The sequence below is a fragment of the Aulonocara sp. 'chitande type north' Nkhata Bay genome, linkage group LG22, assembly GCF_057382095.1.
Source record: "Aulonocara sp. 'chitande type north' Nkhata Bay isolate Kocher_YH1m ecotype deep benthic linkage group LG22, A_spYH_male_GT1.1, whole genome shotgun sequence".
In the NCBI taxonomy this organism is placed as follows: Eukaryota; Metazoa; Chordata; class Actinopteri; order Cichliformes; family Cichlidae; genus Aulonocara; species Aulonocara sp. 'chitande type north' Nkhata Bay.
In genome coordinates, this window is record NC_141364.1 from 30,781,307 (window position 1) to 30,799,509 (window position 18,203).

Here is an 18,203-nt window from a genome sequence, read left to right on the forward strand (position 1 = left end):
CCACCAAAATAAAGCTGTGGGAGAATGGGGGAGTGATGGGAGTGTCATCTGTAACTGCTGTTATGGTTGTAAATCTAACTTTGCTTGCATCTGAACTGCGTGAACACAGAGGTCAACCCACATATGGTCCACCCGTTAAAGGGGGACAGAGGGCCTCAGGACCAAGAAGAACTGGACCTTGCGACCCTGGAGTGCATGTTATAAGTGATCTCTTTTAAGAGATCAAAAGGGGGAATTATTAGATTATTCTGTTATTATATGTTACCTTATATATGTAATCAAAGTAGTTGAAGTATGATACTGCTGTAGATCATATTATACCCTTTAATATAGAGTGTGTGAGCTGTATGTAGTTTAGTTCTTATTATACTTTTGAGTTAACAGAACATATTCACTTATTAGTTTATTAGATAAGTGTGCATCACTCTGTATCCTTGATCTGCTGTGAATGTGTTACATGCTTAATTGTTGAATCATGAAGAGAAGCTTGTAAGCAGGAGACTCTGTGTCTAAGACAGGGGAGATAGACAGACCACATTCCACACCCCCACCTTACAGAAAGCAGAGAAACAACTGTCGAGGTCATAACTTAGGCGCTGTAACAGAGAAAGAATGTGATGTTTTGGCTTTTACGACTAGATGGGGGCCACTAGAGACTATAAAAAGCTGAGCAACCCGTCACCATTTTGAGACTTGCTGTGACCCTCTTCAGGCAGCTCTCCCCATCATGATGGTCCTTATGCTCTTAAGTGTTGAATTGTATGGAAATAAATGATTGTTGATTGAGCATAAATACACCGAGTATTGTCCTTCCTTCAGCCCAAAGATTCAAAGAATTGGGAGATTTCAACAAAGCCATGGATAACCTAGTACAAGCGGGGTTACTGGAGCCTTAAACACACAGAAACAAACGTTCTCAACGTGGTTACCGGAGAGAGTGAGTGTGACGGGTAGGGTGACGTGTGTTATGTCAGGCAACCGGTGACCGGACAGGGCAGACACGCGGAGAGGATGAGGCAGTGGCTGTGTGCCAATGTTGAGCTTGGAGACTAGCGACGCATCAATGAAATTCTGTTCTGCACCAGAGTCAATTAACACAGAGAGGGAATGGGACAACGACCGGAGGGTGAGTTTTGCAGGCAGCAAGAGACGGGGAAGAGGCTTGTTGCTGGACAGGTCGCCCACCAGTACCCTCTCAATTACTGGCGGGCGCCCCCTTTTGCCAGCGCCGAGCAGGCAGAGATGTAATGCCCCTTGCGACCGCAATACAAACACTCACCCGCGGAAAACCGGCGTTGTCGCTCCGCAGGAGTGAGTCGAGAACGTCCCAGCTGCATGGGTACCTCCTCCTCTGTTCCAAACGCTCCAGCCTCCCGTGCGTCGGGTTGGGGCTCCCGAGAAGCCAGAGGCTCGCGAAACTGCCGCCTTCGTGAGCTCTGGCGCGCCCGCAGGCGATCATCCACCTGAATACACAGGGACATTAATGCATTCAGAGAGGCAGGAAGCTCCCGCATCATTATCTCATCCTTGAGCTCTTCGCAGATATTATTTAACAGAGTGGTCTTCAGAGCCTCAGGTCCCCATTTGGTCTGTGCAGCTAGGGTCCAGAAATCAACAGAAAAGTCAGCCATGCTTCGCCTACCTTGCTTCAGATTAATCAAACGATAGCCAGCTGCCTCCGTACTAGAGCCTTTATCAAACACCGACTTGAAGCGCGACAGGAAGTCGTCATAAGACATTCCGGGGCAAGCCTGCAGCTGGGCCTGGGCCCAGGCCAGGGCTCGATCACGTAGTAGCTGGGTGACGTAAGCGATCTTAACCCCGTCAGAAACAAACACATGGGGCAGTAATTGAAAGTGCATAGAACACTGCAACAAAAATCCCGCACACTTTCCCATCTCCCCAGAAAAAGCCTCAGGTGAAGGCAAAAGCTTATCCAGCGAAACCGCGGAGGCTACTGAAGCTACCGCGCTAGCAGCCTGGGTAGCTGTGGCTGTTGTAGTGACGGCAGGAGCGTGCGTTACCTGGGGAGGGGCCGCGGGAGGCTGGTCCTCGGCCAGCGGAATCCGTTGGGCGAAGGCCTGCGTTAGAGACGCCACGTCTCCGCTGAGCTTCACCAGCATTTGTTCATGTCGGTGCAGAAGCTCCTCCAGAGACATGGGGGCTGTCGCTGCCGAGGCTGGGCCTGCTGAGTCCATAGCGGTGGCTGGATTATTCTGTCAGGCTCAGGAGGGACTCGGAGGCAGACCGTCACTTAAGTTCGTGATTTATTTACACACACAGACACCAGGTGCGAATATATACGGGTGAGGGGGGCACAGGAAGAGGGTCTCCGGGGAACACAGGCACGGGAAGAAGAGGGCTAGGTACAAAATCCACTGAAGCTCAGGTAGCTCGGACTCCGGCTTTAGCTCACCAACGGCGGTCCTCAGGCTGGCGAGAATTCTGGCACAGAGAGGAAAGGCAGGTAAGTAGTGGCACGACAGAAACTCGTAAAACGGCTCAGATAGGTGATGACACTGACGAGTGTTACACAATAATCCAGCGAGGAAGCACTCTCAGCAGCCGCCTTAAGTGGGTGAGATGATTGCTTGCAGGTGTCCGAGCCAGGGGCTGGAGCCGTCACGACTCCGCCCCGGTAGAGCGCAGTGCGCGGGAGGGGAGAGAGAGAGATGCAGCACAACAAAAACACTTGTAGCCATACAGAGTCAGCCGAGAAGGCACAGGGTCATGACAGTTGGTGTTTTTATAGACTTAAAAAAGGCGTTTGATACAATTGATCATTCTATATTAATGAATAAACTAGAGAGATATGGCATAAGAGGGTTAGCATACAAGTGGATGAAAAGTTACCTGGATGACAGATATCAATATGTTGAAATCAATAATGTAAAATTTAATCAGCTGAAGGTAACTTGTGGTGTTCCTCAGGGCTCTGTGCTGGGCCCTAAATTATTCATATTATATATAAATGACATATGTAGTGTTTCCAAACTGTTAAAATGTGTATTGTTTGCTGATGACACCACTCTGTATTGCTCAGGTAAAAACCCAGAACAGCTTCTGACTACAGCGGAAAAAAACTGGTTTGATGTAAATAAGTTATCGTTAAATATAAAGAAAACAAAATAGATTATTTTTGGCACTAGACAAATGAAAAATGTATCTAAAATCAGGATTAATGGAATTGAAATTGAAAGAGTGTACGAAAATAAATTTCTTGGAGTGATAATTGATGATAAGCTGAGTTGGAAGTCTCATATAAACCATGTGAAAACAAAAATGTCAAAAACCATTGCTATTCTCTATAAAACAAAGCATGTCCTGAATAAAAAATCGTTATACACACTTTATTGTACTCTGTTGCTTCCATATATGACTTACTGTCTGGAGATATGGGGTAATGCATATAAAACGAACACTCTTCCTATTTTCAAGTTACAAAAAAGACCGGTGTATTAAAGTAAAAGCCAAAACCTCAGCTCTCCGTGGGTCTAGACCCGGAGTGGGCAACTCCAGGCTTCGGGGGCTGGTGTCCTGCAGGTTTTAAATCTCACCTTGGGTCAACACACCTGAATCAAATGAGTCGTTCGTTACCAGGCCTCTGGAGAACTTCAGGACATGTTGAGGAGCCCACCCCTGGTCTAGACAAAATGTCAGCGGGGCAGCAGAGTCACACCGTGCTCCTGTACTAAGGTTGCTTATGCAAACAGCTGATTATGAACCATGCTCTGGTGAAAACATCTTCTAGTAGCTCCTTTTAACAGTGGACAGTGAAGCCAACGTGGAAGTGACTAAAAAAAAATTAAAAAATTTAAAAATTTAAAAAAGTTACAAAAAAGAGCTATAAGAATTATAAACCAATCAAACTATATAGAACCAACTAACATTTTGTTTATTAATCTGAATACCCTGAAATTTTATGATTTAGATGAACATAAAATGGCACAGATAATGTATAAAGCACAAAATAACTTGCTTTGCCGCAGTACTCAGAAGCTGTTTAAAGTCAGAGAGAGTCAATATGACTTAAGGGGAACAGATTTCTTTAAAAAAAAACAAGATGAGGACAAATATAAAACAGAGATGTGTTTCTGTTGGAGGAGTTAACCTGTGGAATAGTTATGACAGTGATTTTAAAAGGTGTAGTTCATTTTCCTTGTTTAAAAATATGTTTAAAAATAGAGTATTAGAAAAATATATATATCAAGAATGAAAAGAGCAAAAAAAAAAAAAAAAAAAACCCAAAAAAACTCTTGATTCTTTTGCTTTGATGTAGTTACTTATCTAAGGCGGAAAGTTTTTTTTTCTTGTTTGTTTGTTTGTTTGTTTGTTTGTTTTGTTTTGTTTTTGCTTTGTTTTATTATTTGCTTCGAGCCCTGTGTACAGGAGCTGCATGCAAAAAGATCTTTTGTTAAAAGGGTTGGCGTAATAAGCAAATGCTTCAGCCAATACCTTTTGATTAGCCTTGTCTCGTGCTTTCTTGCTTTGTGGTAGATCTTTGTTCTGTATTCACTGAGATATTTGAATGCTAATCAATAAAATCAAAATCAAATCAAAAAAATCATATTACTAACATCTTTTTGTCAGGTACTACAGCACTCTTTCAGGGGTCTAGCGGAGTCCATGCTTCGACAAGTAAGGGCTGTTTTCCCATATCAGTATCACTTAGCAATTTAATTCCTTATTGATTCTCTTATCGATTCTTATTGGGTTTTCATTGGCTCCACCATCACTAAGCAGCGTATCAAAGACATTACTAACATGCAAATTAATTGCATGCTGTGTGTTCAAATGTTTGTACATGTTGGAGGGATTTCCCCCCTTTGTTAAAAGGTGAAAAAACAAAACATTGTCCGTATCCCTGCTGTAGAATGCACCACTATTTTCCTCCTCTGGCACACAACTGAAATCTGTTAATTGTACAAGTGCGATAGTAACCGATAGGCACAATCCAAAGAACTGAACTACTGAGAACCAGTTCTCTGAAAAAAATCCTCCCTACATGCAGAGAAATAAATTGACTTTTACGGTATCTCTATATCTGAGACTGGCTTCAAGGAGCCCCTAACTTGTAGCTGTGTTTTATTATTTTCATATCTGACTAATGTGAAAATCTCCACAGAATGAGAACACCAGATGATGGCTCAAAAATAAACTGTTTACTTTCATGGTAGCATACATGTTCACCAGTTCACCTATGTCCTATCTAGAGTTGGTTTTGATTTCATCTACATGAAACTAGTGTCGCGTTTAAAACAAATAATCTCTGCCTCCCCCCCCCTCGTTCTTTTCAGGTACTCCTATCAATTGCTTTGGTGTTTGTGCTGTGCAGCACTTTGGTGCATCTTGTTGGTTGTAAAGTGCCATATAAATAAAGTTGACATTGACAATGACTTTGACATTTTAAGAGTACAGTGGTTGTTTTTTTCTATAGCTGTTTTCTAAACAGGTAAAATTTAAGCAGACCAAAGCCTTTGGTCCTAACTCAAAATATTTTGAGAATAAGCAAATGAATGTTGAGGTCAGCAAAAGAGCAACAGTAGAGATAAATGTAAATAATTGCTTTATGCAAAAAAGGAAAGAAGCCTAACAGGCTGTGCAAGTATTCCTGTCTTTGTCCAATGTGATGAAATTCAAAACAATGACACAAAAGAATTAGAATAGAATTAGAATTCAACTTTATTGTCATTGCACATGCACAGGTACAGGGCAACGAAATGCAGTTTGCATCCATCCAGAAGTGCTTAGTGATATAGATATATTACAATATATATTAGCAATAATATAGATATGTAAGTATATTACAGAAATGGGTCTATTATGGTATGTTATAATGTACACGGTATGAAGTATGTTGTGAATATTCTATAACTATAAGTATGTACAGGCTGTAGTGAGTACAAGCTATGTACAGGATATGGACAGGATATAAATATGAAAAACTATACAGAATATGAAATAAATAACTTTACAGGAATCTGAGATATACAGCTATACAGAAATGGGAACTATGCAAGTTGTAAACAGTTGTAGGGTTAAAAATTATTGTATGTACAGAATGATTATTACAGAGCTATACAGTAGTGCAGTTAAGGTAAGTGAGGGTGTGGATAATTTCTACAGAGGCTATATAAAGTGCTAGTGGTTGTGAGTGGTGGTTCACTCCATGTTATTATTGTGTGTTTGAGGGTACAGTTGTCCATTGTGTGTGTGTGTGTGTGTATGTTCAGTCCATGAGTTAACGTGGGTCAGATGTCAGGAGGCAGAGTTCAGGAGTCTGACAGCTGTGGGGAAGAAGCTGTTCCGGTACCTGGTGGTCTTAGTCCGGAGGCTCCTGTAGCGCCTCCCAGAGGGCAGGAGGGTGGAGAGTCCATGTGATGGGTGACTGGGGTCTCTGATGATTTTCCCAGCCCTTTTCAGACACCGCTTCCTGTAGATGTCTTTTATGGCAGGAAGTGGTGCTCCGGCGATGCGCTGGGCAGTTTTCACGACCCTCTGCAACGCCTTCCGGTCCGAGGCAGAGCAGTTCCCGTACCAGACTGTTATACAGTTGGTCAGGATGCTCTCGATGGTGCAGCGATAGAAGTTCACCAGGATGTCTGAGGACAGGTGGTTCTTCCTCAGAGTCCTCAAGAAGAAGAGGCGCTGGTGAGCCTTCTTGACCAGCTTGGAGCAGTTGGTCGTCCAGGTGAGATCCTCGGAGATGTGGACTCCCAGGAACTTGAAGCTGCTCACACGCTCCACAGCCGTCCCCTTAATGTGGATGGGTGGATGTGGGTCAGCATTCCTCCTGTAGTCCACGATGAGCTCCTTGGTCTTCTCGGTGTTAAGCAGCAGGTTGTTTGTGTCGCACCACTCAGCCAGACGATCCACCTCCTCCCTGTAGGCGGCCTCATCGTTGTCACTGATGAGGCCAATCACCGTGGTGTCATCTGCAAACTTAATGATGGTGTTGGAACCATCAGCAGGTCTGCAGTCGTGGGTGAAGAGGGAGTAGAGGAAAGGGCTCATCACACAGCCTTGTGGTACACCGGTGTTCATCGTGATTGTAGATGAGCAGTGGTTATCCAGCCGGACGTGTTGGGGGCGGTTGGTCAGGAAGTCCGGTAACCATTTGCAGATGAGGGAACTGATGCCCAGGTCTGTCAGTTTCCTGATGAGTTGTGAGGGGTGGATTGTATTGAATGCTGAACTGAAGTCTATAAACAGCATTCTGGCGTAGGTGTTGTTGTTGTCCAGGTGTGAGAGGACAGAGTGCAGTGCGATGGAGACTGCATCCTCTGTGCTCCTGTTCTGGCGGTATGCGACTTGGTGGGGGTCCAGGGTGGGGGGGAGACAGGATTTGAAGTGTGCTAGGACCAGCTGCTCTAAGCACTTAGTGATGATGGGGGTGAGTGCTACTGAGCGGTAGTCATTGAGGCAAGATGGGTTGGAGTTTTTGGGTATCGGGACGATGGAGGTGGATTTGAAGCAGGCCGGTACCACAGCGTGGGCCAAGGACAGGTTGAATATGTCTGTCAGCACTCCTGCAAGCTCCTCAGAACACGCTCTGAGAACACGCCCGGGGATGCCATCGGGACCTGCAGCCTTGTGGACATTGATCCTGCTCAGCACCGCTCCTACATCGGTGGGGGAGAGAGTCAGAGGTTGGTGGTCTGGCGTCACGTCTGCTTTGGTTGTGGTTGTGGGGTTCCCTCGCTCAAAACGAGCATAAAAGTTGTTGAGCTCGTTGAGAAAGGAGACATCAGAGGATGCGGGGGAGGGTTTGGTGGTCGTGTAGTCTGTAATGGTCTGGAGTCCTTGCCACATGCGTCGGGGGTTGGAGTTGGAGAAGTGTTCTTCTACCTTCTTTTTGTAATGGTGTTTGGCTTTTTTGATGCCCTTCTTTAGATTAGCCCTGGCTGTACTGTAGGCGTGTGCATCTCCTGACCTAAAGGCGGTGTTGCGGGCCTTCAGGAGGAGACGAACATCCCGGTTCATCCAAGGCTTCTGGTTGGGGTACATGGTGATCCGTTTCTGGGTGGTGACACTGTCTGTGGTTTCGGAGATGTAATCCAGTACAGATGAGGCGTACTGGTCCAGGTCTGTGTGGGTGAACATATTCCAGTCTGTGTTTTTAAATCTGTCCTGGAGCACTGCCTCTGTCCCCTCTGGCCACACTTTAATTGTCCTCACAACAGGTTTCACACGTTGGATGAGTGGTGAATACCTAGGTGTAAGGAACAGGGAGAGATGGTCCGATTGTCCAATGTGGGGGAGGGGTGTGGCTTTGTAGGCTCCAGCCAGGTTGGAATACACATGGTCTAAAGTCTTGTCTCCTCTGGTGTGGCAGGAGACATGTTGGTGGAATCTGGGAAGGACTGTCTTTAAGTTGGTGTGGTTGAAGTCACCAGCAACAATAAAAGCAGCCTCGGGGTGTTTATTCTGGTGTTTGTTAATGGCTGCAGAAAGTTCTTTCATGGCCAACCTAGCATTAGCGTCGGGGGGTATATACACGGCAGTGAGTATGATCGAAGTGAGTTCTCTGGGGAGATAATAAGGTCTGCATTTGACCATTAAAAACTCCGCATTAGGTGAGCAGTGACTCTCAGTAGTAGTGGAGTTCATGCACCAAGCATTGTTAATATAAATGCACAAACCTCCACCTCTGGTCTTGCCGGAGTCATCTGCTAGCCTGTCGGCTCGGTGTGTGTGGCGTCCTGCTAACTCGATAGCATTGTCCGGGCAGCTGTTGTTCAACCATGTTTCGGTGAAAAACATGACATTTGAGTCCATAATCCGTCTGTTGTTAGTGATGGAGAGCCGTATCTCATCCATTTTGTTTGCCAGAGAACGGACATTGGCGAGGAAAATACTGGGTAAAGGCAGCCGGTGTGGTGTTAGCTTTAGCTTAGCCCGTAGCCCTCCGCGCCTACCTCGCCTTTGTTTACGATCTCGGCGCCGTCTGCGTGCACTTCCGCCCGGCCGGGTAGAGTGGGCAGCCTCCGGTGTTCTGGAGATCTCTGGGATGAGTCGGAGATCGGCGATAAAACTGTTAGAGTTATGAGTCCAGATGTCCAGAAGCTCTTGTCTGCTGTAGGTCAGGAACGCACAGCAATTCTGGACGAATAATCCGGTTAAAAGTAGATAAAAAACCGCTAAATAGCAGATTCTGGAGAGACACTGAGCCTCGCGTTGTTCACGCGCCGCCATCTTGGAATTATGGTCTATGTTCATTGAAATTCTAGCACTTTAATACCTGAAACTATGTGCCACAGAGGTCTGGCTGTGGACCAAGGTGATGTATTCAACAGGAGTTGAATACATGTGTGTGCATTTTTCCGCACTATATGATGAAGGACATAGACAAAACTTGTCGTAAGTGACAGAAGTGGATGATCTGGTTATATTACAGTATTGTGATGCACAACAGATCCTGTAAATATACTTGTTGCTTTGCAACACTTTATGCACATCACTGTGTTTTAACAAAGGAAGACACTTACCTTACTCCTCTCTCCTTACCTACCTGTCATTTAATTACATCTATGTAATACAGGCAGTGTTGGGAAGGTTACTTTTAAAATGTATTCCATTACAGAATACAGATTACATGCCCCAAAATGTATTCTGTAACGTATTCCGTTATGTTACTCAATGACAGTAACGTATTCTGAATACTTTGGATTACTTAATATATTATCATGCTTTTTACAACAACGTGAATGTACTATTGCTGTGTGATTTATTACTATTACTGAAGGTCCGCGACTCCGAACTGTAATAAAGGGACCTCTGACTAATACGGCGGGTCCCTGTCGGCTCGTAGCCGAAAAATAGCTTTACTTTGTTGTGTGGGTCAACTTTTCTTGCGAGAGACAGAGAGAGGCGTCGAAAGGCTGCTCCAACGGAACTTATTGTTTTCGGAGGAAAACACGAACACGGTGTACAGTCGAGTCTTAATAGCTTACTTACAACTGGGCTCGTCAGGCACTCTTCTTGGCTGAAGTGGTTATTATTATATTTACATGCTTCCAGCTCCTGTTTTTGCTCGATGACAACTCGTACCTTTCCACTCCCCTTTCTCTCCCTCCTCGCGCTCACAGACACATAACGTGTATGGCAGTCCATTCTCCCTGCAGCACGGACTACACTGCCCATGATGCTACATTCTTTACAGCTATGCTTGTAGAATTCTGCCTGTTAGCTTAGCACAACAACAACAACAACGAAAAGACGCTCTCTCACCCAGGAAACACACAGTCACAGAGAGAGAGAGAGCATCGCCCTGTAACCATGGCAACCATAACGCTGCCGCCTGGAACAACAGAACGTAGCTGTCAAACAAAACCCAAACAGTCCTGACCCGCGACAAAATGAAACAGGAAAGTACCGCCGTGTAATCCATTTATCTCAACAAAGTTACTGTATTCTGAATACTACCTTTTTAAATGGTAACTGTAACGGAATACAGTTACTCATATTTTGTATTTTAAATACGTAACGTCAGTACATGTATTCCGTTACTCCCCAAAACTGAATACAGGCAATCTATGAAGCAAGGATTTTGTCACTACAGGGTACACCGGTGATGAAGTAGATGTAAAAGCAGGACATGGAGGAAGACAAAACTGTGGTAAACTAAAAGTGAGCCGTTTATTGTGGCTGATGAAAAACATGAACATACAATAAGGTAAAATCAACAGTGGCGAGAACTAAAACTAAACCTAAATTGGGCGAGACTAGACTATGGCAACTATGATACCTGACCTTAAAATGGTAGTGAGCAGGGGCATGATAGAAACTGTGAGGAAAAACCAAGACTTGAAACATGAACATGCCCTAAATACACTAGAAACTGACATGACTAGGGGGGAGTACAACAGACGACCTGACAATGACTGAATGGAAACACACAGACTAAATACACACACGGGGTGATCAGCTGAAGTGGAAACACATGAGGAAAGAGCTGACACAATAGATCATAATGACACAACAAGGAAAGTGTAAGCTAAGTACACAGAACATGGAAACAAGACTTTCAAAATAAACAGGAAAGATGAGGGGACACAGATAGCTTCCTGTCTGACAGACGCCAAGTGGTCAGACTGGGCAGCATCACCTCATCCCCCATCACACTGAACACTGGTGCTCCACAGGGGTGTGTACTGAGCCCTCTCCTGTACTCACTCTACACCTACGACTGCACAGCCACTAACAACTCCAACATCATTGTGAAGTTTGCGGACGACACTACAGTGGTTGGTCTTATCACCAACGGTGATGAGACGGCTTACAGGGAGGAGGTCAGCGCCCTGACCCACTGGTGTCAAGACAACCATCTCACCCTCAACGTCACAAAGACAAAGGAGTTGATAGTGGACTTCCGGAGGTGCAGAGAAGTACACACCCCCATCACCATCAACGGCGCTGCTGTGGAGAGACTGAGCAGCTTCCGGTTCCTTGGCGTACATCTGGCTGAGGATCTGACGTGGTCAGTACACACAAACAAAACAGTGAAGAAGGCGCAACAGCGCCTCTTCTTTCTCAGGAGACTGAAAAGATTCGGCATGAACCCCCGCATCCTCAGGACCTTCTATCACTGTGCCATTGAGAGCATCCTCACTGGATGCATCACCACCTGGTATGGCAACAGCACCGCCTACAACCGCAAAGCTCTCCAGCGAGTAATGCGGTGCTCTGAACGGATAATTGGAGGTGAGCTTCCCTCCCTCCAAGACATCTACAGGAAGCGCTGCCTGAGGAAAGCGGGGAGGATCATCAAGGACTCCAGTCACCCCAGCCATAAACTGTTCAGACTACTTCCATCAGGAAGGAGGTTCTGCAGCATCCGGTCCCGAACCAGCAGACTGAGAGACAGCTTCTTCCATCAGGCCATCAGACTGCTGAACACGTCATAGACACCTCAGCTTCACTACTGGAACTTTAACATTATGCACTCCATACTGTACAGTAATGCCATTGTTTTGCACATGTCTCAACTCTGTATACTTTTATATATTTTATTTATTGTTGACTCTATTTAATTTGTAAAATATGTGTATACACACACACGTAGAAAAACATTTAGTATACACATCCAGAAATTTTTTTTTTTTTTTTGCATATACTATTCTATATTGTACATATATTTATTAGTTTCAGATTTAGCCATTCGTATATTTTGCCTGTTTATGTTATTGTATTTTGCACAACTCTGTTGCTTGTGAAGCTCGCACACAAGAATTTCACTCGCATGTGCTGTACCAATGTACCTGCACATGTGATGAGACAATAAAAGTGATTTGATTTGATTTGAAACGAACTTGACAACATAAACCACACAGACATGAAACATGACAGGTTAGACACACTAACCAACAAGGGAGACTTAACACAGGGAGTGATGACACAAAGGAATCTAAATAAACAAGAACTATAACTAGGCAACCCAGGAGCTTATGACTAGATGGACTTAAACATAAACAATGAATAACAAAATACAAGGAAACTCAAATCCAAACTAATAACAGCCACAGCAAGATCTTAACATACCTACCTACCAATACCTACCAATATACCTAAGAAATCACAAAAATATAACAATAAACTCTAAATGCTGGGTCACAGACCCAGTCCCTGACAGGTATATTGTCTTTTTTCTGCCCCAGTTTTCTTTTTTAATGATATACCCAGTGTAGCGGCAACCTTTGGTCCTTCTTTGCCACTTCTGCAGGATGTAAAGTTTCTGACTTGTGCTCTTCTTGAATCGCTTGTATGCCTTTCGGTAGCAAAAACGAGGCAAATGTAAAAAAAGGAAAACATTTATTCTCCATACAAACCGAAAAATACAAAACAAATGCCTCTGGTGGGAGCTCTGTTTACATTCCTTTTATGTTACAACGAAACCACAATAAACGGCGACGATCAGAAAACTGTTGCTCCACGTCCTGCTTACTTACTTAACCTTTCATGGTGCCTCATGCCTAACACACCCCCTTTACGACACCTACCAACACTTTACAACAAGCCAATAGATTAACAAGGCAGGACAAATTTGTGGAGCATATTGTTTTATGTTGTAATGCAAAATAATCAAGATTATAACTACAAACTCAAAATAAAGATCACAGCAAAATGTTGGCCTAAACCGTTTAAGCTCCAACACCCAGTTCCCCAACATAAGGTATATATAAAAACAACTGACTTAACCTGCTAAGACTCTTAACCTCCTAAGACCCGAACTCTTTCATGGCATGCATTTTTAACTCTTTACTATTTAGGCTGATTGGGACCTGATGAATGTAAAAACAAATAGTTACCAGATTTAATTTTTTTTACCGGATTTTTTTTTCTGAGAAAAATGAAATCCACATATAAGGACATTCGTTTTAAATTTTGATAGAACACTGATAGTATAATGTCCTCATAAATGGATATCAGGCCCTTGTAGAGCAAAATTTTGTATTTTGGTCTAGACAACCCAAAATGTGATGTCCACATATGTGGACACCAGGTCCTAGGAAGTTAATTGCATAATGGAGATAAATGTTAGGTAAATAATTTATGTTATGTTTTGTGTGTTCTGTTCCCACACAGGAACCGTTCTCCGTACTCCTGCATAGGTCCCTCCAGGTACTCCATCACCCTACATGACAACCTGTAACAGATGGAGAGATGAATGGGTACAGATATGATTTTTATATACAACCACTGTAAAGTGTTGTTCATGTAGTCAGTAGAGTTGGATGTCTCGAGACCGATCTTTGGTTTTGGTCTTGTCTTGATCTCGGATCACTCGGTCTTGTCTTGGTCTTGCTGTCTCGGTCTTTCTGTCTCAGATCGAGATAGTGGTCGGGAGATTTGGAGTCAACAGTATCCATGACACACAACGTAATGTTCGATAATGTGTCATGCGCAAAAGCATCAGTTCTAAGAGCCATGCTTAGAGAGTGCTTTGTAGTGAATCAGAAGAGTCGACTCCCATTAAGCGAGAGCCGGCTCCTCACTTAATTTCCTTTCGCTGCTCAGCTCTCACACAGTGGCTCAGCTATGCTCCAATCTCTCCACATTGTGGCCAATCACATACGAGGATATAGGATAATATCATTATGTGAAAAACAGAGAGGGTGTTGACTACAAGTCTAGTAGTCAGTTTTGGAAATATTTGTTTTCTAAATGGAGATCATCCTTTTTATATATCCACTTTCTTTACATTCCATTAACAAAACACCTCTATTCATAACAAAGTTATGAAGGTTTTGTCGAAGGACACATTTTATCATAAATCTACATTTGATGTGTGTCTTCATTGTTTGACTCTAAGGGTGTGTTTGGAGTGTTTGTTGTTCCGTAACGTGTTGCTACTACCTCTGAGTCGACTAATGACTTCCTCCTAATAAGTCATCAACTGACTTGTGTTTCTTGACAATAGCTAAGGTTTTTCAGATCAAATGTTATTAAGGTGCAGTTTTTTGATATCATGTCACTTTAATTAAAAACAATACAAATATAATGAATCAATATTTGTAGTAATTTCAAAAATAATATCAGTTTTACCTTTGCATAGCGCCTTTCACAAGTCTCTTTGACAGACTGGTGACCTGCCCAGAGTGTTTTGACCTGTGACAGCTGAGATAGGCTACAACAGAAGAGAATGGACGGATGAACAGCATTTATGGTTCTGTCTAAGTGAGAAAACTGGATTATCTGTTGATAAAAAAAAAAAAAGCTTAGTGAAGTATATTATATCTTGTTTTGTGGTGTGAAATATTTTCCAATGAATTCTTTTCACTGTCTCTGGTGACTGTTTATGTATCTGTGCCTCAGTGAGTGCTTTTCATTAAGCTAATGCTGCTTCATCTTAGTTTCTCCTGAATAAAGGATGAGTGAGTTTTAGGATAAAGGATATATTTGTTTTTCACCATACACTTCTTCAAAAGCCTCTTCTCATCTCCTTGAGATCCATTATGGGACTAAAAGGTACATCTTCACAATAGCAGAGTGAGAATAGTCTTTGAATGTTCTTATGTGCTCATGGGGATTTAAACCTCAAAGATCACTCACCCATGGGAACTTGTTTCACCCCCTTTGAACTTGTAAGAAGTGAGGCACAAATTTCCTTTGAAGGGTCATGACTGGGTTGGGGCTAAGTAATGGAGTTCAGGTTTGATTTTGTTTTTTTTTTTCATTATTTTTTTTAATCATCCTCATTACCTTAGTCCAGTCATCTTCTTTGAGCCTCCACTCTGTGTGCTTGAAATCTGTGCTTTCCATCATTTTCCCTTTGTGCAACCAATCTCCTCCCTGTCTTCATCTCACCTGAATTGCACAGAGCTCCATTTAAGCTCCAGCATCTAGACTCCTTGGGGTCCTGTCCTAAAACCTGTCACTGCAGGGATTCCATCTGCTGTTATGGGTAATCGGAGTGTAGTCACCAAATACATTAGTTTCTCTGCCATTAAATCATGTTCAGTTCTTTCAAGTGATCTTGCCTCACTGAACTCTCAGTTACTGCATTTTTTTATTGAGTTCATGTGATCATGTTTTCTGCTCTCTGCACAGCAAAATCGCCAGTGTTAAATTGACACTGTGAGTGTTAAATTTAACACTAGAAAAGTGTCTATATGTGTCCACTCTTTTGAGTGTTAAATTAACACTTTTCAAAGTGTTATATTTTTAACAACGAGCTAGTGTTATTTTAACACTGCACAGAGTTAAAAATTAACACTGAGTAACACTGACCAGTGTCAAAAATATTCTACACTGGTGTTAAGTGTTAAAAATTAACACCGAATAGTGTTGGTGGTACTTTACACTAGCCCTGGTGTTAAAAAATTCAACTCTGAATAGTGTTAATTTTCTAACACTAACACTAGTGTCAGTCAAATCATTAATACCACCAGATTACAATAAACTCCCATTAATCTCTGATATCTCTACTGCTACAATTAACCCCCAACATCCACCCATTACAAAGAAATACAAGACATTAACGTTCCAAAATACTTTGTATTCAGATACACCACAAGTAAACAAGTCATACAAAATTACAGTATGGGACAATGTACATTTTGTCATCAGTGCCATTTGAAAATTGCCTATCATAAGGTCTATAGTACACCAGATCATCTACAGAGATCAGTGCAAAGACATCTAATCCATCCTCAATAACAAATGCATTTAAGTGATCATTGAAATATACTGTTGAGACCTTACAAGTTAGAAGATAAGTATTGAAATCGCTAACAATTATACTGACAATCTTACTGAACAAAGGCATCTCATTTTCAACACCAGAACAAACATACATCCCAACTTGATATTCTGTACCATAACTTTTGACCCAGGAAGTTGTAGAAACAATAGAAGAAACATCAAACATTTTATTCAGTGCTTCACTGCCTTTTAAGCTGCTGGCCAAGACTTCATTAATGGGGCCGAACTGTAATCTTTTAAAATAAAAATTTTCAAAATGAAAGGCTAATTGATTCTGATGTTTTTTTACTAGTGTTTTTGTGATATTTTTAAAGTTCTTTACAGATCTTTTGAAGAACTTGTGCTTTGCTTCAAATCTCATGCACCACATATGTATGAGTGGCCCAATTTTTCTAATGCAGCGTGGGTAATGGATCATTAGGTGGTGCTTTGGAATCAAATTCCGTTCTGGAAAGAGAGATTTGAAAGCCTTGTGATGATCGGCAATCAGATGTTTCAAATAGCAAGTCATGCCATGAGTTATAATGGGTGAAAAAACAATGTTCACAATTTGAACTAACAAAAGTAGCAAGTTCCAATGTCCATCATTTCTGCAAACGATATCTCCAAAAATCAATGGGCTATTCCGCAAAAGACACCATGACTGCACAGCATTAAGCCCAAGATCTTTGCTGTTGTCATCCAGTTTTAGCCCACCTGGCCTGTTCCTTCTCTGTGCATATCCGTAGTTAAAGCTTATAATTCTCTGTGACAATGAATTCAAGGATATCAAAGAGGTCTTAATCAAGTACTGAAACACAAGCTTTAACTCATACTGCACCACTCCCTCTAGTAGATCATGCATTATGTCTACAGCATAGTTGTCTGAAATATGGAACAGCCGAAGTGAATTGAGTAAACAATTTCTTTTTACACCAGATGTTGAGGCCAAAGCAGGATTTTGTTGAATGGCACCACAGTGTTTGTAATGAAGTTCTTTGGAACGCAGTGTTAAGCCTACATGATCTTCACTAAAAACTGACTGCAACTCTGTCTTATCAGTTAAACAAAATCTACAACAATAGTTTGCACTAAATGATTCAACAAAACCAAAAATGCTATGTAAAGCCAAGTTGTCACCTGTAATCTGAAAAAGCGAACCTCTCACAGGTGTGGCTGAAAAGGGCACTTGCATTCCTTCAGTTTCTAAAATCTTTAGATCATCAACAAGTGGCTTTAGGATAGGATCAAACCCATATTTTTTTAAGTCTTCTGAATGAAAAAGGGCTACAAGATGAATGTTCATCAACACAGAATTTAACTCTGGTGGCAAATTTCTCAAAACAAAATAAATACAACCAAGTTTGTGCACCCCCTTTTTTGAGCCTAAAGGATTAGCAGTTTCAAAATCGTCATAGTAGAGCTGGATCTGGAGAGCATGTTCTTGTTGTGAGAATAAACTGTGATTTTTGAAGTAGGAGCCGTCATTTAAATCTCTGTACAATCCCTCCATGTTTAGTTTTTTTTTCTGGAAACTGCTACAAAGTTCACTGTTTCGAAACATAGATGAAAGGGATCCCATGATAGGAACGTACATGAATTTATCATTGACAGGAACTTGCCTGTATGTCCCTGTTGTTCTATCTTTGCGTACATCAAAACGCACACCAAGAACATGCTCTATGGGTTCAACTATTTTCCATTTTTGCTCAAAATATCTTATCCTTTTAGATTCTGTGTTAAGACATGAAAATGGATTTTCAAGCTGATCAAAGCAATCCTCAACTTTTTCTAAGGTTTCTCTTGATGTATCAGTTGACAAACAGTCGACAACAGATTGTTTTGCATGTGCATGGATGTCATTAACCAGTTCCTCCAATGAACCAACTAAACACTGTACAGTACTTTCAGGAACTCCTGATGATTGTACTTGAGCAATAACAGAGCTGCACATGTTCAGTATTTGCCTTTTTTCAACTGGAACTGGTGTAGTTATTGTCATGGGATGAGCCACATTTACA

General features: G+C 42.4%; 1 protein-coding gene across 1 annotated transcript; it reads right to left on the reverse strand.

Moving 5' to 3' along the window:
• Window positions 1-1,199: 1,199 nt before the first annotated feature.
• On the reverse strand, window positions 1,200-2,685 carry LOC147304453 (uncharacterized). Its single transcript, XM_086279515.1, has 3 exons — window positions 2,525-2,685; window positions 2,025-2,445; window positions 1,200-1,463 (listed from the first exon to the last, which is right to left on the reverse strand). The coding sequence occupies exons 2-3, from the start codon at window positions 2,196-2,198 to the stop codon at window positions 1,200-1,202; spliced, it is 438 nt and encodes a 145-aa protein (XP_086135641.1). The 5' UTR covers window positions 2,199-2,445; window positions 2,525-2,685.
• Between the last annotated feature and the right edge of the window lie 15,518 nt (window positions 2,686-18,203).